This window comes from Suncus etruscus, chromosome 17, assembly GCF_024139225.1.
Source record: "Suncus etruscus isolate mSunEtr1 chromosome 17, mSunEtr1.pri.cur, whole genome shotgun sequence".
In the NCBI taxonomy this organism is placed as follows: domain Eukaryota; kingdom Metazoa; phylum Chordata; class Mammalia; order Eulipotyphla; family Soricidae; genus Suncus; species Suncus etruscus.
Genome location: NC_064864.1, coordinates 31,816,693 through 31,843,229, shown reverse-complemented (window position 1 = coordinate 31,843,229; position 26,537 = coordinate 31,816,693). Strand labels below are relative to the sequence as shown.

The window sequence follows — 26,537 nt, the reverse complement described above, 5'->3', positions numbered from 1 at the left end:
TATTGAGACCATGTGAATTACAAGTCTTTCACAGTTATATTTAAGGTACATAGTAAGAGTGATTTAGGACAATTTCCCACCACCAGTGTTGACCTCCTTCACCCTTGTTCCCAGCATGCATCCCACACTTTCCTCCTTTCCTCCACTGCTAGTGTAACCATTTCCCTTTGTATATAACTTGTTGTAAATCTTGATTCTGTTGTTGTTGACTTTGGGTTAACTATTTAGGCCTGATTATTATTTATTTCCACTCAATGTTCATGTGACTGTTTGCTCCTGGTACCATCCACTTTCTCTCTCTTTTTTTGCCTCTTAATTTTTGAGGCAGAACAAAATGATTTAAGTTTTGTAGTTTTGTTAAAAAAACAATAGGAAAAAAAAAGCTGGGAGCAATCCATCTAGGAGCTATCAATATCAATTTAAAAGGAGAAAAGCTGGGGGGAGAAAAACAAATGAAGAAGAAGAAGCAATGACTAAATACCCAACAGCCACAATAAACAACTACTAAACAACAGCACAATAAAGAGAGAGAGAAAAGGAGGGTTGGTCTGGTGAGGGTTTTTTGCCTTTTTTTTTCTCTGCATAGGCACAGTAAGTATTGGGAAAATTTGAAGGAGAATTCCCTTGGTCTAAGTTACAGTGGTCCTCAAACTATGGCCCACGGGCCACATATTGTATTTATATCTGTTTTGTTTCTTCATTACAAAATAAGATATATGCAGTGTGCATAAGAATTCGTTCATAAGTTTTGTTTTTACTATAGTCAGACCCTCCAATGGTCTGAGGGACAGTGAACAGGCCCCCTGTTTAAAAAGTTTGAGGACCCCTGTAAGAGATACAGAGTTTCTCTACCCTTGACATATACTGTCATAGGAACAACTATAGACTGCAGATATGCTCATTATCAGACCCCAAAGTCTTTTTATGGTATCAGGAAACATTCTGGTCAGTGTGGCTGACAAAATCAGAACTCTGTAATTAGAGATCTTGGTGTTTGCACAGGTCATAGGACAAGTCATAGGATGAAGTCTAGGATAGAGTCTTTCTTTATGGTTCTAAAAGTTTTAGCAGCACTATTTTTAATAGGCAAAATCCAGATGCCCAACAACAGATGAGTGGCTAAAGAAACTGTGGTAGATATATACAAAAGAATACTATGTAGCTGTTAGGAAAATTAAGTCACAAAATTTGTTTATACATGATGAATATGGAAGCTATTTTGTTGAACTAAATAAGTCAGAGGGAGAGAGATGCACACAGAATAGTCTCACTCATATGTGAGATTTAAGAAAAAATAAGACAGTATAATAATAATAATAATAATAATACCCAGAAACAATAGAAACGAGGGCCAAAAAGACCAGCCCATAATAGAGGCTTATTACAAAGAGTAGTAAGTGCAGTTAGAGAAATTGCCAAACTAACAACTACCATGCCAATGGTAGAGAAAGAAATAGAATGCCTGTCTTGAAGAAGGGTGAAGGGGTGTGTTCATTTTATGATTGAAATCCAATTACAAATATTTTTGCAACCATGATGCTTAAATAAGTTAAATGTATAGTTATGTATGTATTTATACATACATATATATATATACATATATATATATATATAAATTTTCTTGCTCAGCTCTCCAAAGGAACTAACATTGCCTTAGAGTCAGGGAAGTTCACAGATATGGTTTCCATATATAGATTGAGGATTATGAACATAATAAAATATGTTCATTGAATTATTTTCATATTTAGATACTGAATGATCTTTTTCTAAAGATGAACTTTTCTAGTACTTGCAGGCTTCACCCTTACCTTTTACTTACATATAAGGTGTGGTAGATGAAGACTCACCCTAGATTGAGCACTAGTATTCAAACATACTCTTTTTTTTTAATTTTAAATTTTAATTTTTTATAAGTTTTTCACAGTTGTATTTCACATGACAGTGAACTAGGGCCATTCACACTATAAGAGTTGACCTCCCTCCACCATAGTTTCCAGAATGTATCCCATACCTCCACTCTTAGTCCCCTAGATTGCTAGCAGAACAGGTCCATTTTGTGTATAGCTTATTATAGTGTGAGTCTCTTGATCCTACTGTTCTTAACATTGGTTTTGGGTATTTAGGGCTGACCATTTTTATTTCCACTTTATGCTCCTAGAGCCTTTTGGCTCCTGGGTCCCATCCACTTTTTTTTTCAAACATACTTTTTTTCAATAATGTTGGGGCTAATCCAACCCCAAGAGAAAGGGTCTGAAGCAGGGTTGCTACAAAAAGTAAAATAGCCAAAGCAGTCAATATAGAATATGAGGGAGAGAAAAAGTATGAGCATCCAAGGGCTTTCAGACTCATGGCATGCCAATCAATCTTCCCCTACAATCTTTATTCTGTCTACTGTCTCCCATCACCCCAAAGGCAGTTACCAGTAAACAATAATCTTTTAATAGTAATTAACAGAAGTCTGTTAAGGGAAGAGGAGCCTCTAGCAAAGTCTCTACAAAAAGCTAGTGAAAAATGTAGATCAAGACACTTTTCTCTCTTGGTAAAATGTTACCCCGAGCTGTGTGAGAACTCAGAGATCAGGGGAGTATTCGTATGAAAGACCAGAGTTTGATCTTCCATAATGATTGACCCTGAGTACTATTGGATATGCCCTATTAGCTCCTGAACACTGCTGAGTAGCCCTAGTAGCCCCCAGTATCACCAAGAACCAGTAACATAGCATCACTAGCTAAAGCATTGGGTTGTTCAACTTGGTTGACTATCACCAGGAAACTTTTGTGGTCTTTACAGGCTGCTTGGGATGCCTCCCCATCCAAATTAAAGAGGAAACTGTAATTGTGAACATCATGTGCCATTCATGAGCTATCACCCATGTAAGGCATTAGCATTTGTTATTTTGTAATCATAAACCATTTTTTATAATATGTTTGACTCCAACAACGAGTTTTTGATTTCTCTGTCTTCTCTTCAATAATATCTTCTAGCAAAATGATCCAAAATCCTCTCATTTAGCATTTTTCATTCAGGTCATGTATTTTTAGAAACAAACATATAGAAATGACTTAACATCTCATAGAGGAAAGTAATAGAGTTAGGAATTGACTCTCTTCAATTTCTTGGGCTGCCCTATAACTGAGGCACTGTACTTGTGGGAGCCCAGCAGATAGACATTCTGGGGATCCTTAAGTTAGGTAAGTCCCTGGAGGCTGTGATAATAGGAATCCTGGTGTATTGTTGGATTTATGTGGGTCCTGCAAGGATCATAAACCTCCTAAGAAGCTTATAAGTATCAAGGTCTCTAAGTTTCCCATTAATAATATAATGACTGTATCCAGGAGTGGATCAAAGTGAATTCTTTTACAGATCTTAAGGTGTTTCTCATACAGGTGGTCTATGAACCCTATTTTGAATACAGATAGTATGGGACAAAAATAAATAAGACATTATTACACATTTAAAAATATCAGAGTATTTAGTATTGACCTGCTTTGTCATGTAATCAGAATCTTGAGAAACAGTGAATTTTTTAGGCTTTGTACCCCCATGGATGAAGTGATAAAGAGCCACTATTCTAAAAAGTCTTGCAAAATATTTTATATAATATGATAATTTTATAAACAGTTCTTTAAAAATAATTATTGCACTTAGCTGTGGAATCATAGGATTACTCTCCACATAACACTTGACACAAAATTCAACATCGGGCCAGAGCAATAGCACAGTGGGTAGGGCATGTGACTGACATGGTTTCAATCCCTGGCATCCCTTATGGTCCCCTGAACCTGCCAGGAATGATTCTTGAGCACAGAGCCAGGAATAACCCCTGATCAATGCCAGGTGTATCCCTCCCCCATAAAAAACCCGACAAATAAACTCTCCAAAATTCAACATGTTTCCTCTCCTCAACTATGAAAATCAAGCCCCTTCTGATAGGCAGAATTGGCATTCTCATGCTATAATGGCTCAGATGAGCTCTTTCCAGAGCAATTTTCCCTATCTTTAGCAGTGTTTGCAGCAGCATCTGGATATCTTGCCTTTTGAACCTAGTTGCAGTGTTGTGAGGTTAGAGATGCAATTGAAATTCCATGATGCCTGATCCTGGAACTTTGCCCTTTTATTTCTGAAAGGGAAAACTGCAGTGGAGCTCACAAAATGGATAACCAACCTTCTGTTCCCCCCCCACCCCCCCGACCATGTTCCTACTGCCCTCACACAAATGACATTGTTAGGTCTCTTGGTGAAGTTAAAAATCCTTTAGTTACTGCCTAAGTATCTCTTACAAGTTAAATGGTATTCCAGGATTGATTGAAAAAAAAATGCAGATATTTTCAGGGAATACTTGGAAGTATTTTGCAACAAGGTTTTGTAACAGAACTCATATCTTTTAGGTATTTGCATTTAGCCTAGCAATCTCAAGGATGACATTGCCTTTTTTGATTCTGGAGCCTAGAGAGAGTTGGAATCCTTTATTGTGTTGAGGAATGTTGGGGTCATGGGATTTCAAAGTAGTGCTTAATCTCTCAACCAACATCAGAGTTGCTTAGCAACAGGTGCCTTCTGCCTTTTGTTGGGGCCACTCAGTTGATCCTGGACAGTCTTTCTGGAATGATGGGAACTGGTACTTGGATGGCATCATTATAGTCTGCTTTGGGGAGGCCTGGGCTAGAGATAGTTGGGGGACATTTTCTGCTAACACAGTGGCTAACAATTCAGATTCATATCGGTACACTTGGAAGAGACAACTCTGCAAATGCAGACTGATGCTTTTAGAACTATTGCAAACGGCAGGTAGTTTGGATAATGAAAAGTTCATTTTAGATTTGGTTAAAGCAGATGTTTAATCATATTTGGACCCAAAGGTTTGGATTCTATCTCCAGACAAGCAGGTCTAGCTAGGTCTGTGTATTTAATTATTTCTGCCATCATTTATAATTGAGGGGTGTATTTGCATAAATTTAAAGGAAGATTCAAACATTAAGGCAGTATCAGTCCATTGCATCCTGAGAACAACCTCAGGGGACTTGAGCTACAGATGTTGTCTCAGTCTGGCAGGACACAACTTTGCTTTCCTACTTGGTGAAAAGGTGGTCTGGAGTCTTAGGCAGAGGAAAGCAGGGCTAGTGGTTTTAGTATTTCGCATGAATTCTGCAGGGTCCTTGGCTTCCTGTAATCAAAGAAGTACTTCGAATAGAGACTAAACCAGAGCTGAGGATTGCTGATTGCCATCCATAGACAGGGAAATACAGGCTTTTCTTTCTGAGCTTTTTCTTCTAATACAAGGTGGCCATTTTCAAGGTTTCTATAACTTGAAGTACAAAGCATAGAGCAGGCACAGCATATGCTTGTGGAAACACACTCACCAGTGGTCAGTGCCCTCTATCCAACAGTGGCCACTCTCCACAGGACAAGCACTTGTGGTTTGCCTATGTAGTTGAGCTTTACTGACTCACCAGATGTTTTATGATCCTGTCACCCTGGTTGCCTGTAGAGAACCTGCTTTGTGCCACGCAGAGGAAACTGTTCTGGAACCAACATGTGGGCTTTTTGATGGCCCCCTGCCTCCTTCAGAAAAGGGACAGCACATGGACTGGACCACAGATGTGTTCATTATGCTTGTGGGGAGACTAGTGGGAGATTCTCATCATGACCTCATTCCTGGTTGTTTCCTGAGTCCTGAAGAAAAGTCTTATAAAGCAGCAAGTTGTGGTTTGGGGTTTCATTGCAGTTTGCATAGATGATTTATTTTTATTTTATTTCATTTCATTTAGGTTTTGGGGTCACACCCAACGCTGCTCAGGAAATACTCCTGGCTTTGTGTTTAGATGGGGCTTGGGGACCCATATGTGGTGCTGAGGATCAAACTCAGGTCAGCAACGTGCCAGGCAAGCAGCATATCCACTTTACTATCACTCTGGCCCTGCACAGAAAATTTTGCATAGCAGTTTTTTCCATTCCAAGAATGAGACTATTCATTCTTGTATTGGGGCCCAGAAATTCCTATGAGGCAGAGGCCAGTGCACCTGGTCTAATTCCTGGCCACATGTTTTTCATCCTCTGGTGTTAGTATGAGGCCCAGAGCAGTAGGAGAGTTTCAGCAAAAGGCAGCAGGAGCAGGAATTCCGGTAAACAATTTCTTCAGAAATTCAGCAGCAACCATCCTGCAGGAGCAATGTGGGAGGGATAGCAGAGGCAGAATCTCCTAGTCCCTCCCCAGCACTTCAACCCAGAGCTTTAAATACCCCCAGCCAATTGTCATCCTGCTGCAGTTACAAGGGGCAGGCTTCTGGTAACTGACCTCTTCACCCTTAAAATGATAGTACCTGCTTATGGCTGACCAGGGGCCATAGAGTCTCTGTTTCCTTATACTCTGATACTAGAAATATCTTTGTAATCCTCACATGAAATAGTTTGCTCAATGTTGTGCAAATCCACGACTAGCCATATGTTTTCCATCTCCTGTCACCAATTCAGAAGGGCTTTTAGAGATTTTTTGCCTGCCCTTTCCATGCCTGTAAATAGAGGCCCCTTTCTCCTGGCTCTGAGCCCTCATGATTTTCTCTATCACAGTCATGTACCAAGCCCTGCAACTGTCTGAGAGACAATGAATTGGCTCACTGTTAAAAAGGTTGAGGACCCCTGATCTAGAATCTCCCCTCTTTACTACATTACACTTCCTAATACAATTATTTTATGTACTACAAATAAGTGAGATCATCTGTTTGTCTTTCTTCTGGCTTATTTCATTCTACATATTCTCCAGTTCCAACCAGGTGCAGCAAATTGCATGATTTTTATCATTTCTTGCAGCTTGACAGTATTTCATTTTATATATGTACCACATCTTTATAATCCATTAATCTGTCATTGGGCACCTTGTTGATTCCTATCTTAGCTATTGTACTCATTGCAGCAATAAGTAATGGTCTGTTTTATTATATTAATATTATTATAATTGCATATTACAATTAATAATATCATTATAATAGTATAACATACTCATAATATATTATTTTATAATTATATATCATACACTATATTACATTAAATATAATATTATAAAATATTATAATTTAATAGACTTCTCTTTATATTATTATAATAATGATTCATATGTTCTTTTTTGGCTTTTGTATTTTTGGGCCACACCTGGCGGCACTCAGGGGTTACTCTTGGCTCTGCACTCAGAAATTGCTCTTAGCTTGGGGGACCATATGGGATGCCAGGGGTCAAACCTGCATCCATCCTGGGTCAGCAGCATGTAAGGCAAATGCCCTACCGCGGTGCTACCACTCCGCCCCTGATTCATATGTTCTTTTAAATGAATGTTTGTAAGTCTTGGGAATGGATATCCAAAAGTAGAATTTCTGATTATATGGCAGATTAATTCAAAGTTTTTTATGATGACACATAGTGTTTTCCATAGGAATTAAACCAGCATAAGGTATTCTAGATAACCTCCCTTTAACATTGCATTTCTTGATGTAATTGCTTTAAATATCACAGGCAAGTGATATAATCCTACATTTATCCTTTTTCTTTTGACTTCATTTAACATATATCTTCCTGTTCCATCTATGATTTGCATGATTACATAATTACTTATAGCTCTCTAGTATTCCATTGTATATAGTACCATGTCTTCATGATCCACTCTTCTGTTGTTGTATGTCTAGAATTAATTCCAACTCTTAGCTATTTTACTGGGTGTGTTGAATAATAACAGTGTGTGCACATACTTTTGGGTGAATGTTTTTCTGTCCTAGGGATAGATACCCAAAAGCTGGTTTGCTGGGTCATATGGCAGTTTTATTTTAAGTTTAATGACAACCCTCCAGACTGTTTTCCTTAGGGATTAGACCAGAGAGTATTCCTACCAGCAGTGGCTGAAAGTTCCTTTTTCACCACATTCTCACCAACACAAATTGTTCCCAAGATTTTTGATATGCTCCATCCTCACTGGTGTCAGATGATATTTCACTGTCATTTTGATTTATATTTCTTTAATGCTAAGTGATGAATCTTTTATCCAGACCAATCTCACTGATGAACGTAGATGAGCATCCTCAACAAAATCATAGCAAACTATATCCAACAGCACATCAAAAAAAATAGGCACCATGAAAAAGTGCGCTTCATCCCAGGAATGCAAGAATGGTTCAAAATATGCTATACAACATTACACACCACATTAGTAAAAGAAAATATAAAAATCATATGATCACATCATTTGATGTAGATAAAGCATTTGGCAAGATTCAACATCCATTCATGATTAAACCTTCAACAAAATAGGGGTTGAAGGAACATTTCTCAAGATCGTAATGGCTGTCTATAAAAACCATGGCTAATATTATTCTTGATGGTGAAAAACTAATTTATGCCCACTGAAGTTAGGCTTAATTCAATGATGTGCATTTTTTCACTCTTATTCAGCATTGTATTAGAAGTTCTAGCAATAGAAATCAGTCAAGAGAAGGAAATTAAAGGTTCCAGTTGGAAAAGAGGAAGTCAAAATATCTCTATTTGCAGATAAAATGATGATAAACATGGAAGACCCTAAAAAGTCCATAAAAGAGCATCTAGAAACAATAAACCAATACACTAAAGTGTCTGAATACAAAGTAAATTTACAAAAATCAGTTCCAGTCCTTTATACAAATGATGACTCAAGAGATAGAAATCAAAGAGTCTTGGGGCCAGCGAGGTGGTGCTAGAGGTAAGGTGTCTGCCTTGCAAGAGCTAGCCAAGGAAGGACCGCAGTTAGATCCCCCGGCATCCCATATGGTCCCCCCAAGCCAGCGGCAATTTCTGAGTGCTTAGCCAGGAGTAACCCCTGAGTATCAAACAAGTGGCCTGAAAAAAACAAACAAAAAAAAAAGGAATCAAAGAGTCTACCCCAGTTAAAAGAATGCCAAGGAAACAATCAAGTACCTAGGAAGCAACTTACCAAAAGAAGTACAAATATAATACCATAAAAATCTCAAAATGCTTAACAAAATTGAAGAATCACTATGAAAATGGAAAAACATTGCACACTCATGGAGGGGGAAAAAACCAATGTTACTAAACATGTTATTAAAATGACCATCTTATCTAAACTATATAGATTCAATGAGATCCATATTCAAATTCAGACAGCATCTCCAAGGACTTGAACAATTATAAAGTTTGTGAGGAACCATAAAAGATCCCAGATAGTCAATACCATACTGAAAACAAGAAACTGGGTGGCCTTTACCTAACTTGGAGCTTTAATGACAAAAAACAAAGCTATAATGATCAAAACTGCATGATATTGGAACAAGACAGACTTTTAGATCAATGGATCAGGATAGAATATCCAATTACAAATCCCAAATGCATGGTCAATTAATTTTTGACAAAGAAGCTGAGAACATGAGGTGAAATAAAGACAGCATCTTCAACAAATAGTGTTGGAACAATTGGATACCTCATTGTTGTTTTTATTTGCATCTCCTTGGATGATTCGTGATGTGAAAAAATTTTTCCTGTGCCTTTTGGCCATCTTTATTTTCTTCTTCGAGAAGAATATTTCTTTCACTCATTTATTCTCCCCATTTTTTGATGGGGTTAGATTATTTTTTCTTGTTAAGTTTATGTCAGTGCCTTGTATATCTTAGTTATTAGCCCCTTATCTGAAGTGTGTTGTGTGACTAGTTTCTCCCATTTTGTGGTTGACCTATGTACCCTAGTTAATGTTTCCTATAAAGAGAGAAGCTTCTCAGTTTAATGTAGTCCCATTTGTTTATCTCTGCTTCCACTTGCTTGGTGTTTCCTCCTTTAGTCTCAATGTCACACAGTATTTTGCCTAAGTATTTCTCTATGTACCCTATGGTTTTGGGTCTAACATTAAGGTCATAATTCCAATTTGATTTGACTTTTGTGTACGGTGTTAAAGAGAAATCTGAGTTCATTTTTCTCATGCAGTTGACTCGACCAGTTTTCCAAACACCACTTGTTAAAGAGGCTTTATTTGCTTCATTTTTTATTTCTTACCTCTTTATCAAAGATTACATGATTGTATACCTGGGGTTCTGTCTCTGAATACTTCAGTCAAGTCCATTGATCTGAGGAACTGTTTTTATTCCAAACCATGCTGTTTTAAAGATTAGCACTTTATATTATAATTTAAACCTGTGAATTTAAACCTCCTAAGGATTGCTTTAGCTATTCATGAACACTTATTTTTCCAAATGAATTTTAGGAGTGTTTAATCTACTTTTTCCAAGTTCTCGGATTACCCTTTGGATTTCTGTAGTATCTGTAGTGATCTCTCCCTTTCATTTCTGCTTTAGTTTCTTACATTTCTTTCTCTTTGTGAACCTTGCTAATGGTTTATCACTCTTGTTTATTTATTCAAAGAAACAACTCTTGCTTTCATTGATCTTTTGGATTGGTTTTTGGGTTTCTGTTTATTAATTTATGCTCTATGTTTATTATTTCCCCTGCCTGCCTATTTTGGTTCATTTTATTGGTCATTTTCTAATATTTTAAGCTATGACATTAAGTCATTTATTTAGGCCCTTTATTTCTTGCTGATAAATGCTTGGAAAGGTATCAATTTTCTGTTTAATAGTGCTTTTGCTGTGTTCCACAAATTCCAGTCATTTGTGTCTTCATTCTTATTTGTTTCCAGGAATCTTTTAATTTCTTTGATTTCATCTCTGATCCACTGGTTGTTCAGCAGTGAGCTGTTTAATTTCCACATGTTGAAGTTATTTCTCTGTATCTATTTGCATTTCACTTGTATTTTCAGTACATCAGATCTGAGAATATAGTGAAAAAATTTTCTGTGCTCTTGATTTTTTTTATTTAAACACCATGGTTGCAAGGTTGTTTGGACTATTTTTCCCCAGATAGAGTTGTTCATGATTGAGTTACGGTCATACAATGTATAAAAATCTTCACCAGTAGATATTTCCTGCCACCAATGTCAATAGCTTCCCTCTCACTTTTCTTGATGGTCCTCTTCCCTCCCACCCACTCTCTCCCACCTGCCTCTGGGGTTTTGACATTAGTTTTATACTCTTGCTAAAGAAGGGGTGCCATGTCATGGAGCTATTTGTCCCACGTTTGTCATGACATATTTGCCATGTTTTATACATAAGAGAACACTAAATATGGATGATGATACATACTTGTTGACTGAATATATTTAGATCAATAGAGAAACAGAGAAACCTTTGCTAAAGTCAAAGATCTGCAACTTTTTGAAGTCTCGAAGGTTAAAGAATGCTTAGTCTTTCCATTCACCTTTTGAGCAGCCTCTGTATTTTATTAGGTCAGATTGATGTTCGTTTGAATTTAAGAAACATAAGTATAGCTTTATGGTCTGGATTATGGTGTTTACCCCCTTTCCCCCCACTTTCTATATTGATATCTTAACCCCGGCTTTGATGTTATTAAAACATTAGGCCAATGAATGGTATAATTATTCTATAAGATGGTATCCCACAGAGTCTGTGCTCTATTTTCCCTGACCTGTGAAGATGCCAACAGAATAGATGGAAAGGAGAGTGCTTACTAGGTATGGCAATATGGCATTTTGATATTGGCCTTATGGGTTTCCACACCTGAAAAATACATGTTTGTTAGTCAAGTTCCCCATTCTATGAGATTTTCTTGTAGCAGCCATAAACATGGGTTGTATAAGGAATATAAATTAGTATTTCTTTTTTTTTTTTGGTTTTTTTTTGCCACACCCAGTGATGTTCAGGGGTTACTCCTGATTATGCATTGAGAAATCACTCCTGGCTTGGGGAACCATATGGGATACAAGGGTTTGAACCTAGATCCGTCCTAGGCTAGAGCAGGCAAGGCAGACACCTTACCGCTTGCACCACTGTTCTGGCCCATAAATTAGTTTTTCTAAGAAATAAAACAGATGCCTTGTGCCCGTTTGAACCCTCTATCTTAGTTTTACCAAAGGGAACATGCTGCAACAATATGTCATAATATCTCAACCAGGACACAGAATTGGTACACTCAAGACACAGGGCATTTCCACCTCCACAAAGGCTTAGAGCCAAATCCACTTCCTTCTAGCTTTTCACAACCATTTTTACTTAGGACCATATCTAATCTGATCTTTATTTCTATTTTTTGTCATTTTAAAGATGTTGCATCAATAATACTACTCAGTATATAATATTTGGGGATTTCTTTTCATCCCCCTTTCAGCATAAATATCCGACGTTCCATCCAGATTATTGCATAGGTCAGTAGTTCCATTCCCATTTTCTGGCTAAGTAGTAGTCCTGGTATGGATGTACCCTGTTTTTTGTTTGTTTGTTTGTTTGTTTGTTTGTTTAGTTAATTCATCCACCTCAGCTCACCTAGACTGTTTCCAGCTATGCATTGAGTTTTATGTGACAGAATTGATCACTTTGCTGGGTCCACTATCATGAAGTCTGATTATGACTTAAATAATAGTTGTGTTTTCTAAGAAATTAACAAACAAGATTGTTTGTTTTCTAAGACCTCCATCACATCACCATGCTTGAGTGAACCTGTCTATTCATATTCTTGCTAGCATTTGCTATTGCATGGCCTTTGTGTTCTGTATGAAGTATGTGCTATTGGGTATGTTCCCTCTCTCTGACCCTCTGCTCTTATCTTGCAGATCTCTACGTTTATGCTGTGTTTGTGTGCTGCCTGGGCATACTCAGCGTTTTGCTCTTCACCCTGGCCATTGTCTGGCAGTCTGTGTTCAACAAGAGGAAATCTAGAGGTAAGGGGACAGTGATGGTCCTGTTTGTGATGCAGCAGAACCAGACTAGAGGAAGACATCAGGCAAAATAACACCTTGTCAGCATCTAGTCAGGAACTACTTACCGCCAACTCTAACTTTCATTATTACTGTTGTTTGCTGTGACTGGTGAGCAAAGTGAATGAGAAAATTCCTCTCCCCAGGAAGCTGTGGTAATCACCACTGAGAACCTTAAATACCCTTTTCCTCAAATTTCTTCCTTCCTTGGCATCTTATGTCACTGGTTCTCCCAGAAGAGGCTGTGAATCAGTCTGAACTTTCAGAGAAGGTCCTTGGCTACTCTGCAGTTCATTCTCCATATTAGTGAAATGAAACAGCATATGCTTCCTTAGATGGATGATTAGGTAGGACTTAGTTCTTTAGATATCACTGTTTTTTAATTGAAGGATAGTCCCTGGGGCTGTGCTTGGAAGGCAAGTAGGGCTTAAAAAACACTTCCCATCCCAATCTCCATTCTCTTCTTCCAGTATGGGGTTTAATTTGCTCCCCACTTCTTTCTTGTCAGTGTCCCTGTCTCTGACTATAGCCCCTTTGCCTTCTGCTATTTTCTTTCTTACTTTAGGCCTCCTAAAGCTCAAGGAAAACAGAGGTTCCTCAAATTGTGGGAGAAGTCACTTGCCAGAGGGACTGAGACAATGTAAAACAGGAGGTGGGAGGAAAGGTGAAGAAATGTAATTACTTCCCTTTCTCCCCTACGGTAGTGTTGTTTCTCTATGGGCCCACACACTGGAAGCCATAATGCAGCCCACAGAGGTCAGCCATCAGAATCCTAAGTAGGGTCAAGAGGGATCAACTGGGAACTTAGGTGACCCAAATCATCTAGGAAACTAACTTCATAGACAGCAGGGTAAGGGGGCAGAGCCAGTTCTGAAAGGTTCTCTTCCCCGTCCTTTACAACATGGATTTGTCTCTTTGTATGGATTCACAGCACATGGTCTTCTCTGTGTGTGTGTGTGTGTGTATGTGTGTGTGTATGTGTGTGTGTGTGTGTGTGTGTGTGTGTGTGTTTGCAAATGTGCAAATGCATTTGCCTTCCTCCAGGAGGATTGTATCTTAGGCAGGAGCCAGGCATCTGATTGATTCTTCTTGGAATTTGCCTCATGACAGCTGCTCAACAAATGCTGGACAAGTAGATTTGTTTTCCAGCCTTGTTGCTTCCAGCTGTTGGAATTTGGAAGTCATGGAGGTAGTTTCTAAACCCAATTTTCTCTAAATGCATCTTGCCTGGGCTCAGGTTAAAAGAAAAGCCTACTGTACAATGCAGGCCCACTACACCTTAGCTAGATTCAGGAAAAACAAAGCGTGTTGAGTAGGTCAACAGGTTTCCTTCTGTTTTAAAACTATGAAGATAGACTTATACTGTCCCCAGTCTCCTATATATCCCAATCAACCATATCTCAGTTGCTGAGTTCCTTTTGGAGTGGGTCCCAGGCAGTCTCAGGTATACCTATGTATAGGGTCCCTGCCCAGCTGTCCTGGGATCTATCTATTCTATTCAGACCACTTACTTTTATGTAAACTTTTGCACAATCCAGATCACAGTTGGTATAACTGCCATTTGAAAGGAAATGCAGCTGAGGAGCTTGGGAAAGGCCTGACACAGGGAGGGGCAATGCTCAAGCCCCAGCCCCAGTGTCTCATGTTTCTGTTCAAGGGAACCTGGAAAGCTGAGTAACAGCCTTACCAAAGAATTTTCCTTTAATCTTGCATAGTGACTATTGCTGGGATCCTTCTCAAATGACAGTTCCAAGCATCTGCAGCTCCTTGGATGCTTGGTCACAGCAGACTGGTAATCCAGAGCTCTAGCAAGATGGGTCCTTCTCCATGTTAAGCTACAAGTCACCTGCTTCTTTCTGTACTATGGGGCTCAAGACATGGAGCCATGTTATGTGAACCAGACATTGTCCATACCCATACTTGGTTCCATCTATGAGAAGAACCCCAGAGTAGCTGGACCCTCCGATAAAAATCCTTTGGTGGGACATAAGATAAACTGACTCATCCTAGATTCCAAGAACACAAGAGTCCCAGCCCCTTTTACCTGTCTCCCTACTGTTCTATCCTCATTCAACCTTCTGCCTTGTTATCTTGAGGTGCTCACTCATCACTTGAGCTGGAGTTAATTGCATCCTTGTGTGGCTTACCAAGCCCCAAAAGTTTCCACTTCGTTCATGACCTAAGTATCCCTCTCTGCTCTTTGACAGTGCCACGTTGCCTCAGCTTCCTCTCTAGGCCTGAAGATTTTAGTCACTCTCGGAACATACCAGTCCTGGTCGTCTGGGTCCAAATCCTGGATTACTGTAGTCATTCCTCCAGCACTTTGGCTCTCTTAAGGCCTTTGCTTCTGGCTCTGAGCTCAGAATTTTTTTTATGGCAGGCTTGGGGGGTCATATGGGATACCTGGGATCGAACCTGGTTTGGTCCTGGATTGGCCCCATGAAGGCAAACAATCTTCTGCTGTGTTATTGCTCTGACCCCCTTACCTTGAACACTTTTTTCTTTATCCACCTTCCCCACTACATTTTATTCTACCTTACTAGATATTGTGTTTTGAAAGTATTATATTGATTACTCTATTGTCTTTTCTATCAAATAATATGTATAAATATTTTAAATGAAGAATTTTAAAATTGTCTTAAACCTTAAGTCTCTAGGGGTAAAAAGCCCATCGTCTGAATTGAGTTATCAATATTGTACAATTAGTAAGATTTGAAAAATTGTTTAGAATTAATTAGAACTACATAAATATATTATAAATTTAGAAAAATGATTATTTAAAAAGTAAGGATTATTCGAATTGTAGTTTTATTAAAATAGATTTTTTACTTAATATACCTTATATGAATTTGTCTATTGATAAAATTTAGCATCATATTTTCTTTCTAATTTTCAAATTTATATTATCTCTGAGATATTATTCAATATAAAATGTGGAGAAAAATTATAGGCTCTTTTTTACACCCCTCAATTACTATAAACAGCTTCTGAACTCTATATCAAAGTCATAGAACTATATACCATTGAATATTATTTTTAATACCCTACTAGTTGACAATGGAGTAGGTCATTAGTCAATTCCTGTTAAAAGCAAAATAATAACATTTCTTCCTTTGTGAAAGGCTTAGTTGTTCAGTCATTAGTGATGTACTTCCTCAACACATATACCAATATTTCAAATTATTTTCACCTCTAGGACATATCTTAGTATGGATCATAAATAGGCTTTAAGTTTATGAGTAAGAAAAGATGATCTGAACGGGAGAGTGGGAAAGCAATATAGTCAGACTTCAGGCATAGATGGACAATAAATTCTTTTGAAAGACTATGATGAAGGTGAAAAATAAAATATTGATTTCTTTAAAACCTTTCTGAGTGCCCAGGGTTATGCCAACACTAGTCTAAAAACTACAGATCTATATAATAGGCTTGGAATTATGCCAGGATCATATCACATATTCATTATATAATATGGTTATTATTATTGTTGTGCCTTTAAATTATCCAGAACATAATAGGTACAATGTAAATGAAATGCAGAAAGACTTTTGGTGCTGCTAAGAAAATGGACCACACAAACCTGTAAAAGGCTTTCAAATAGGTTAGAGGCATAGTGCAGTGGGTGAGGTACTTGCTTTGTACACACCTGACCCTGGTTCAACCCCTGGCATTTATATATATATATAATCCTCAGGGATTCTTATGAGTGGTGATCCCTGAGCACAGAACTAAGGGTAAGCCCTCAGGACAGCCAGGTATGGCCACAGAACTAAAAAACAGAGCATTTGTCATTCTTATTTTTTTGTTTTTGTTTTGTTTGGAGAGTGTAGCCAGTGGTTTTACTTCTAGTTCTATACTCAAACCTCACTCCTGTGTGGCTCAGGGTTCATAGACAATGCCAAGGACAAAACACGGGTCAGCTGTGTGAAAGGCAAGTATCTTACCTGCTGTACTATTTCTCTAGTCTCAAGAATTTCTGTCATTCTGACCTGAAACTTATATTGGCCTCCTGAAGATCATTCCAAATATAATAGTTTAGCACAACAAGTATTTTATTTGCACTTAATTTTACACATTTGCATTTTGGGCTGTGCTCAGCTAAGTAGTTCTGGCCTCAGACATATTTAATCAAGCTGCTACAATCTGCCAGTGGATCAGCTAAAGTGACCTGTGTCTATTCCATGCCATCATTTTTTTCTAGTGATGTAGTAGATAAATTCCCTAGAAGAGCAAGACTGCACACATCAAAACACAAAGGTCTTCTATACCTTTATTTGTAACATATTGTTTAATGGGATTTTTTTTTGACCAAAGCAAGTCATGTGGCTATGCTTTGAGTCAGTGTGATAGATTTGAACAAGTCAAAGAGAGATATTATTCCTTGGGACCCTTGGTTAACCACATAACCCAGAATCCAATGGCTGTTTTTAGCCTTATTTCTAATTGAGGTGAATGCAGTTGACTTAGATGGGGTTATTTATTAAAGGGAGTAGAATTCTGTTGTCAGTAGAATCATTTGGTTTCTGTCAAGGATATCAATAGTAGAGAATTTTTTTTATCTACTTCCATTTCCCCAAAGAATTCCTCTGTCCTAGAAGAACATTAATTGGAATTTATTATTATTATTATTATTATTATTATTATTATTATTATTATTATTATTATTATTATAACTTGGGCTTTTGGGCCACACCCAGCAGATCTCAGAGATTACTCCTGGCTCTGTGCTCAGAAATTGCTTCTGGCAGGCTTCAGGAACCATATGGGATGTTGGGGATTGAAACCGGGTCTGTCCCGGGTCAGCAGTGTGTAAGGCAAATGCTCTACTGCTGTACTATCACTTCGGCCCCAATCAAGAAATATTTACAGAGAGAAACTCTTAAGTGGTAACAGAAGTCCATCTTTTCTTAAGATTAAAGCAGAGTTTAGAAGTTTCATGACTGATGTTACTGATTCCAACATGTTAGACTCTAACTCATTCTGATTTGGCCCAAAGTGAATGTTTCAGATGCCATAAAGTCTGGGGTTACATTGTACCTGACTAGATCCAGCTAATCACTGTGGTGGGAATGTTCTGGTTTTGCTGCCTTGATCTAGAGACAACTAGGAAAACCTTGGGGGTGCTGACATGTACCACCATTGGGCAACACTAAACTCCTCACATTTGCTGGTAATACCTGAAATTTATCTACTTGAAGTATTAGTTATTTATCACTTTCAATTTCTCTTTTTCTTTCACAGTGAGACATTATTTGGTGAAATGTCCTCAAAACAGGTAGGCATATTTTTTCCTTTCCCCTGTCCAAGATGAAACCCTTTCTCTTTTACTTTCTTTTGATATATCACCATATAAATTAAATTACTATATTGACCTAAAAGTCTGAGTATTAGTTTGTGAATTGGTATGTGTGTGCATGTATACATACATCTGAAAATTTTAAGATTTTAAACTCTGCTATCACCCATTAGAAGTTTAGAGATGTGGTTTGTGTTGGATCATTTTGCTTGTTGGAGGAGGCTTGTCCTGGTTAAATGTGGTCCTGGTTTAGGAATTGACTGGAAGGGTTGAAAACTAGACTGAATCCTTTTATTGTTTCTAACCACAATAATCTCTTCTCATCAGTGCCTATTTTTCTAAGGCCCCATTCCTGGAGAATGTGGCCTGTATACTTATTGCACTAGTTTTGTTTGTGAAGCATATCATATTGGTAATATAAAAGATGTTAAATTTATTGTAAAACATTGTTATCCAAAAATTTGAAATGTTTAGTCAAAAATATTATTTTTTTCTGCTCTTCCTGTAAGAACAAATGTGTGTCTTAGAAGTAATATGGGACGGGGCCGGCGAGGTGGCGCTAGAGGTAAGGTGTCTGCCTTGCAAGCGCTAGCCAAGGAAGGACCTCGGTTCAATCCCCCGGCGTCCCATATGGTCCCCCCCAAGCCAGGGGCAATTTCTGAGCACTTAGCCAGGAGTAACCCCTGAGCATCAAACGAGTGTGGCCCAAAAAACCAAAAAAAAAGAAAAAAAAAAGAAGAAGTAATATGGAACAATTAAAGAAGGATTCTTGAAGGTTGTGAAAGAATATTACAAAAAAACAAAGATTTTTTTCCTTAAAGCAAGTAAAGAAGAAATAACACATTATCTGCAGGGAAACTAATTTGAATGATAGTGCATTTAAAAAATCATAAATTCATAGAGAACAAAAAGTAGTGAGGCATGGGAAGAGCAAATTTGTCAATTGTAATTTTTCTCTTAAGAAATTATCATCTGGGGCCGGCGAGGTGGCGCTAGAGGTAAGGTGTGTGCTTTGCAAGCGCTAGCCAAGGAAAGATTGTGAAAAGATCGTGACAGTGGTTAGATACCCCGGCATCCCATATTGCCAAGGGCAATTTCTGAGCACTTAGCCAGGAGAAACCCCTGAGCATCAAATGGATGTGGCCTGAAAAACCAAAAAAAAAGAAAAAAGAAATTACCATCTAGGAATAAAGGGGACAATAAAGACATTTTTAAATGAGAGAAAACTTAAAAATTTATTGTTATCAGACCAACATTTAAAAAATTAAATCACTGAAAAATTTCAAATATAAAAGTTATTAGAAAAAAACACTAAAGACAAAAACCAAAACTATGAGTTCTTATGTAGATTATTCTTTTCCTCATTTATTTATTTAAACTCTTACTTAAACTATTTAAACTCTCAAGGATATAACCCAGTGCTAGAGCAGTTATATATACGTGAGGTTATAATTCAATCTCCAGCAGTGCAAAAATTGATATAAATAACATTTTATGGATGAAATAAAAATTATGGCACTCCTGAACAGCACTATGATATTTAGAGGTGGGGAAGACAAAATGACCTAATTAGAAGTGAGCCTTCTATTGTTCATTCAAAGTGATAGAATTTTGGTACTTCTAGATTGTGGTAAGACAATAATTCTTAAATAAGTCATCAAGATAACTGGAAAGAGATCAGAGTGATAGTACAGTATTAGGGCACTTGCTTTGAATGTAGCCAACAATGTTTGATCCCCAGCATCCCATATGGTCCTCTGAGCAGTGCCAACAGTGATTCTTGAGCATGGAGCTAGGAAAAACCCTGAATACTACTGGGTGTGACCTCCTTTAAAAACCAAAATATAAATAAAAGAAAATAACTAAAAATGCAACTGAAAATTTTATTAACTGGGGAGATAGTGTACGTGTTCTATTCTGCACAAGGCCTATTCTGCATATAGGTCTCACCCGTGCAAAGTTGTGACTTTGATCCCCTGCACTGCATGCCCAAAACCACCTGTAATGACTCTACTGGCACCTAGCACCTCCAAATATTATCTCTTTATAAAACACGACAAGAAAAATACATTGAATAAAAAAATATTTTGTAGGAACAGAAAGAATCAAAGGAATGAGAAGTTCCTAATGCAACAGAAAATAAATAATAAAATGGCAGACTTACTTATTGACATACTATTTATTTTAATTGTAAATGGTTTAAATATATGAGTCAATGATAGAGATAGTCAAATGATAGATATAGGGTTAAAAAAATGACCAAAATATCTCTTTACAAAAGACTCATTTCAAACACAGCCACATAGATTCATTGTTGTACCTATCAAACAACAAATGTTCAAAATAAAGTGAAAGCTGAAATGCTGAAAGAATAGATAGATAAATCTACTCACAGTTATGAATGGCAACTTTATCACTCTAACAGCTGATAGATACTATAGAAAATTTGTAAAGATGTTGAAGATATAAACATAATCAATCAAGAAGACTATATTGGTATATAGAAAACACTTTAGCCAGCAAAACAAATATATTTTCCAACCCCCCAAAACATTATCAATAAGAAATGATTTATCTTGGACCATATCCTAGGCTATAAGACTGTGACACATTTAGAACAATTGAAATCTTATGAAAATGTATTCTGTGATTACAGTGCAATCAGTTTAGAAATAAAAAAGAACATCAATAAATTCTCTATTATATGAAATTAAAGAATGTACTTTTGAATAATTCATGACCAAAGAGGAAGTCTCAAAGGAAATCACTTTATAAAAGAATTAACTAAAAATGAAAATAAGTATAATAAAATGTGTAGGTTATAGGTAAAACAGTGCTGACAGGGATATTTATAGCATTAAAGGCTTGCTTGTGAAAATAAAGAAAAAGCTCAAGTCAACATTCTAAAGTTGCACCTCAAGAAAACAGGAAAAGAAGAGTAAAATAAGCCTCTAATTATAGATTGTATAAGGTCTTGAGTTTGATTCTAGGCAACTCTTCAATGTATATTTCATAATAAAAATGATTAAAACCCAAAGCCAACAACAGAAAGGAAATGATAAAGATTAAAGAAGGAAAGTGATCAAATTGAAAAGAGTAAAGTAATCAAGACAATCAATGAAACAAATAGCAATTGATTGATCTCTGAGAAAATACAGGCAAAGTGTAACAGGAACTCTATGTTTTAATATTGTTATTTATGGCTCTATAATTGTCTTGCTAAAAGTTTCAATTAAAAATGAATTTAGATATCTCTGGGGAATCTTGTTAACAGCCCCAACAAACTTGACTACTTTGTGTTAACTGATGTTATGCCAGGGAACCTTAAAAACCTTGTTACCAGTTTCAGAATGCAATTTTATTTCATTAAGAGTTCATTGTCTACCAAATATTATCTACCAGTGAATAAGAAGGAAAGAAATAAAACAGAAATCTATACTCTTGTAGAGCTGACCAGACAGTGGGCACAAACATGTTTGTCCTCAAGGAGATGTTTTGTTATAAGTGAGGAAATTAGCAAATCTTCTCTTTCCCCTAAACAGCTATAAAACTGAACCAAATGGACACACAACTGTTTTAGTACTATGGAAATAGGTAACAGATACATGCTAAACAATGAGGCTTTTATACTGGAGAAACAGCTGATGTGCTGATTAGAACTGTGGTATGCTATGGAGTTTGGGCCTTTTGCCTCTCTGATACTCAGAAGTTGTTTCAGGGCAGGGAGTGCTGTAAGGACACCAGCTTCTCCATTGTGGTAGAAGGGACTCTGCTTGATGTGGAGCAGAGTGCAGTGCCCACTTTCACTAGAACTCTCAGTTGTAATCCCAGAAGTAGTAAGCAAAGATCAACAACTCTTCTATGTTGACATACATATTCATGGTAGATAGTACCCAACGCTAGGAAAAAGGGATACCTTGCAAACAATTAGAGAGGTAGCCATATTACTATCAAAATAGATATAATTCAAAACAAAAATATAGGTGAAAAGAAGAAATTTTATAATCATAGAAGGCCAATACATCAGGGAGATGTAACAATGTGAAATGCTGGGGTTGGAGAGCTAGAACACATACCTTGTATGCAAGTAGCAGCCTTGGATTTGATGCCTGGCACTGCATGATCCCCAAACCAGCATCCGAAATGACTAAGCAGGAAGTATCCCAGAACACTACTGACTGTGACCTTCAGCCAAAACAAAACAAATGGACTAAATAATAGAGCCTCCGCATACATAAAAATTGCTACAAAAGAGGTGGGGAGTGCAGTTAAGGCAGAGAAGAGATCATTATGACAACGAGAGTTGGAAATGATCACTCACTCTGGATAAGAAGTGGGTACTGAAAGGAGATGAAATGATGTGAAAGATACCTCATACAGTAACAATATCACAAATCATATTGACTAAGGAGGGGAGAAAGAGTAAAAGAGAGAAAGAATGTCTACCATAGTGGCAGTTTGGAAGGAGGGCGAGAGGGCCACTTGTGGTGGGAAATGTGCACTGGTGAGGAGTGGTGGGATGTTGTATGACTGAAACTCAACCATGAATAACTTGTAACTGCATATTTCATAGTTATACAATTAAACAATTAATTTTAAAATATTTTTATTAAAAATGAAACACTCAACTGTTAAAAGAAATAAAAGAAAAACAGACCTTTTACTGTAGTGGTTTGTAGGGTGCTTGCAGTAGACTTGGGTTTAATCCCTAGCGCCTGACATAGTCCTGTGAGTGCAGAGCTTGGAGTAATGCCTGAGCACCTCCAGTGTGGCCTCAGAGCAAAATATGCACAAAAATTTTCAGAAATAAAAATAAAATTATACTGCAGTGGTGTTTATAATAATTCTGTCAAAATACTGAATTGCATACTTATGATCAGTGAATTTTATAGTGTATAAATTTTACTTCAATAAAGCTGACTTTCTAAAATCCTATTTTCAAAATCTATAAAGGTGAGCAATTTTAGCTGGGGTGGCAGGGGAGAGGTCAGGGTACAGGCCAGTTCTATGGAGGGCTGGCCTGTGGTTTATCTCAGGATCTGTATACCCCACACTAGTGGTGTCTGACCTTCATTAATGGTGAGAGTATTTGCTTTGGGGCACTGCTTTTCTCCTCCCCTTCCAGCAGCCTTCTATGAACTGAGCCTGAAAGTACCATGTGAATATCAGCCCTGACTTGCCTTTTCTTTTCCCCGGGTTTAGGGTATCTTTCCTGGGAGCAGGAATGACAAGAGTCTAGCAACTGGTGCAATCATTGAGGCTGCTTGATCCTCTCATTGAGCCAGTCTTCAGATATATCAGCAGCTCAGAAGCCTGCATTCATACCTTTTGCATGCTAGGACCTTGCAGGGGCTAGGCCTACCCTCAGACATGGGTCTGGGTACCCCTGCCCACTTGCATTTTTCTCAATCAGTGCAGCCCAGATTCCCTGCCATGATATCTGACTAGTCTCCAAACTCAGACTTTGAGCCGAGCTATATCTTTGCAACCCAAGTGGCTCCTTGGATTTCTATTAAGCTGCAGATTCCTAAATCCTGTTCCATCATCTGCATGTGACAAATGATAGTTAGATCATTGAAGTCTCAAGCTATGAAGGGAATACATGTTCTCTGACTACTTCTTGTGAAGGGAGAATGGGCAGGAACCACAGGACACAATCAAGAGATCAATAAAATTCTCAAGTAAGGGAGGGACCTTTTGTTTAGCACTGAACCTGGCTAGGGACCTTGCCACATGACCCTGTGCAGTTTCCAGAGACTTTAGGAAAATCCATGCTTGCTAAAAGAAGTCCAAAGAAAAAGAAACAAATCTCAACTCAGCCTACCTTATACCTTATACCTGTCTTTATACCTGTCTTTACCTGACCTTTTAGCTTGAGTAATGTGTTTCTCATGAAAATGTGGTTGTTCTTGAACAACACAGGGCCCAGGACTCAAGGATTCAAGGAGTGTCTAGAAGAGGGTGAAGGGGGGGGGGCAGAGTGGTGGCACAAGTGGTAAGGTGTCTGCCTTGCTCGCGCTAGCCTAGGACGGACCACGATTTGATTCCCCAGTGTCTCAGATGGTTCCCCAAACCAGGAGCGATATCTGAGTGTATAGCCAGGAGTTAACCCCTGAGGCACATGCTATTTTACACTCAGAGACTCTAAGTTCTTAAAATCAGTTACTTTATTTAAACACAGTGGTTACAAAGTTGTTCAAAATACAGTTTTTTTCACAACTGCAAAGTTGTTGATGATTGAATTTCAGTCATACAATGTACAACACCCTTCACCAGTATATATTTATAGCCAACAATGTCTCCAGTTTCTCTCCTGCCTGCTTCTGTGGAAGACATTTTTTTATCTATCTCTATCTCTATATCTCTTTCTCACTCTGTCTCATTCCCTCTTTCTTTATTTTCCCCTATAACAATATTGGTTTCCAATATTGTTGCTAAAGAAACAGCATGCCTATCAGTTAATCTACTTTCAGTACTCAGTTCTTGTTCAGAGTATTCATTTCCAATTATCATTGTCATAGTGGTCCCTTCTCTTCACTAACTACATTCCCCTGCTATTTATGACAAGCTATTTATGACATGGACTAGACATCCTGGCCCTTATCTCTATTATGTCTGGATACTATTACCATAATATTTAATGTTTTTATATTCCACAAATGAGTGCAGTCACTTTATATCGATCCCTCTCCCTCTGGCTTATTTGACTCATAATAATACTCATTTATAAGCAGATTTTGTAACTTTATTTTTCTCAACAACTGCATAATATTCCATAGTGTGGATGTACCACAGTTTTATTATTTACTGATCTATTTTCAGCAACTTGGGTTGTTTCCAGATTCTGTCTATTGGAAATAGTGCTGTGATGAAATTTGGAATGTAGATGCATTTCTGCATTGTGTTTTTGAGCTCCTAGGTTATATTCCTAGCACTGGTATTTCTAGATCATATGGAAACTCAATTTGTAATTTTTTGAGGAATATCCATATTGTTTTCCAAAAGAGACTAGATTAGTCAACATTCCCACCAGCAGTAAATAAGAGTCCCTTTCTCCTGAATCCATACCAGCACTAGTTGTTCTTTTTCCTTTTGATGTTTACCAGACTTTGTGGTGTGAGATTATATATCATTGTTATCTTGATATGCATCTCCTTGATAACTAATAATGTGAAGCATTATTTTCACATGCCTTTTGATTGTCTGTATTTCTTTTCTGAGGAAATGTCTCTTCATTCTCCCTGATTTGGATAGGGTTATATGTTGCTTACTCCATAGCTCTACCAATGCCAAGACACTGGTAGGTTATGGATATTAATTTTTCATCAGTTTATTGGGTGAATAGTGTCTCTCTCCCATTATGAGGATAGTCTTTGTATCCTTATCACCATTTTCTTTGAGGTTAAGATATTTCTTAGTTGAATGTAGTTCTATTTGTTTATCTTTACTCCTACTTGCTTGGGCAGTGGTATTTCATCCTTGAAAATATTTTTACTGTCAATATCATAGGGAACCCTTCCTACATTTTCAGGTCTGATACAAGGTCCTTAATCCATTTTATCTGACTTTTATGCATCGTGTTAAAGACAAGTCTCAGTTCACATTTTTGTATGTAGCTGACCAATTTTCCTAACCACTTCAACCACTTGTTGAAGAGGCTTCTCTTGCTTCACTTTATATTTATTGCCCCTTTGTCAAGGATTAATTGCTTGTATGCCTATGGATCAATCTCTGAATATTCAAATCTATTCCACTTCTGTGAGGGTCTGTCTTTATTCCAATACCATGCTGTTTTAATGACTACTGCCTTGTAGTATAGTTTAAAGTTGGCAAAGTGAAGTGTGGTCTATCTTGGAGCATGTCTCATATTTATTCAGTGAAGAATGTGTATTCAATTTTTGGAGAATAAAAGCCCTATATGTATCTACTAAGCCCTTATTTTCCATTTCTGCCTTCAAAGCCAGTATATCTTGTTGAGTTTTAGCTCATCTATCAAGAAATAACAAAGCAGTGCCGAAGTTTCCAACTACCACTGTGTTGTTATTGATGTCTTTCTTAAAGTATATTAGCACTTTTTAAAGATATTTTTCTGGATGTCATTAGGTGCATAAATGTTTCAGGGTGTGACTTATTCCTGGTGTACATAATTTTTGCTTATTAATAAATGATCCTCTGTCATTAACCTTTTTAAATCTGAAGTCTATATCATTTGATATTAGTATGGCTAATGTTTTTAATGTGGTTGCTTTCTTGAAGGATTGTCCTCCAATCTTTGACTTTGAATCTGTATTTGCTTTGACTACTCAAAGCAATGAAGTCAAAGCAATGACTATTCATTTGTATTTCTTACAGACAGTAAAATGCTGGATTCAATTTTATGATACATTTTGCAATTCCTTGTCTCTTAATTTGTGTATTTAGTCTGCTTACATTAATAGAGCTAAGGATTTGTGC

General features: G+C 37.4%; 1 protein-coding gene across 1 annotated transcript in view; it reads left to right on the top strand.

Annotated features, from left to right (window-relative positions):
- The window catches only part of VSTM4 (V-set and transmembrane domain containing 4), a 109,808-nt gene that overhangs the window by 33,061 nt on the left and 50,210 nt on the right, over nt 1–26,537 (top strand). The window contains exons 4-5 of the mRNA XM_049790719.1: nt 12,644–12,751; nt 18,029–18,062. Coding sequence (XP_049646676.1) covers nt 12,644–12,751; nt 18,029–18,062 — 142 coding nt within the window. The remainder of the gene's footprint in view (nt 1–12,643; nt 12,752–18,028; nt 18,063–26,537) is intronic.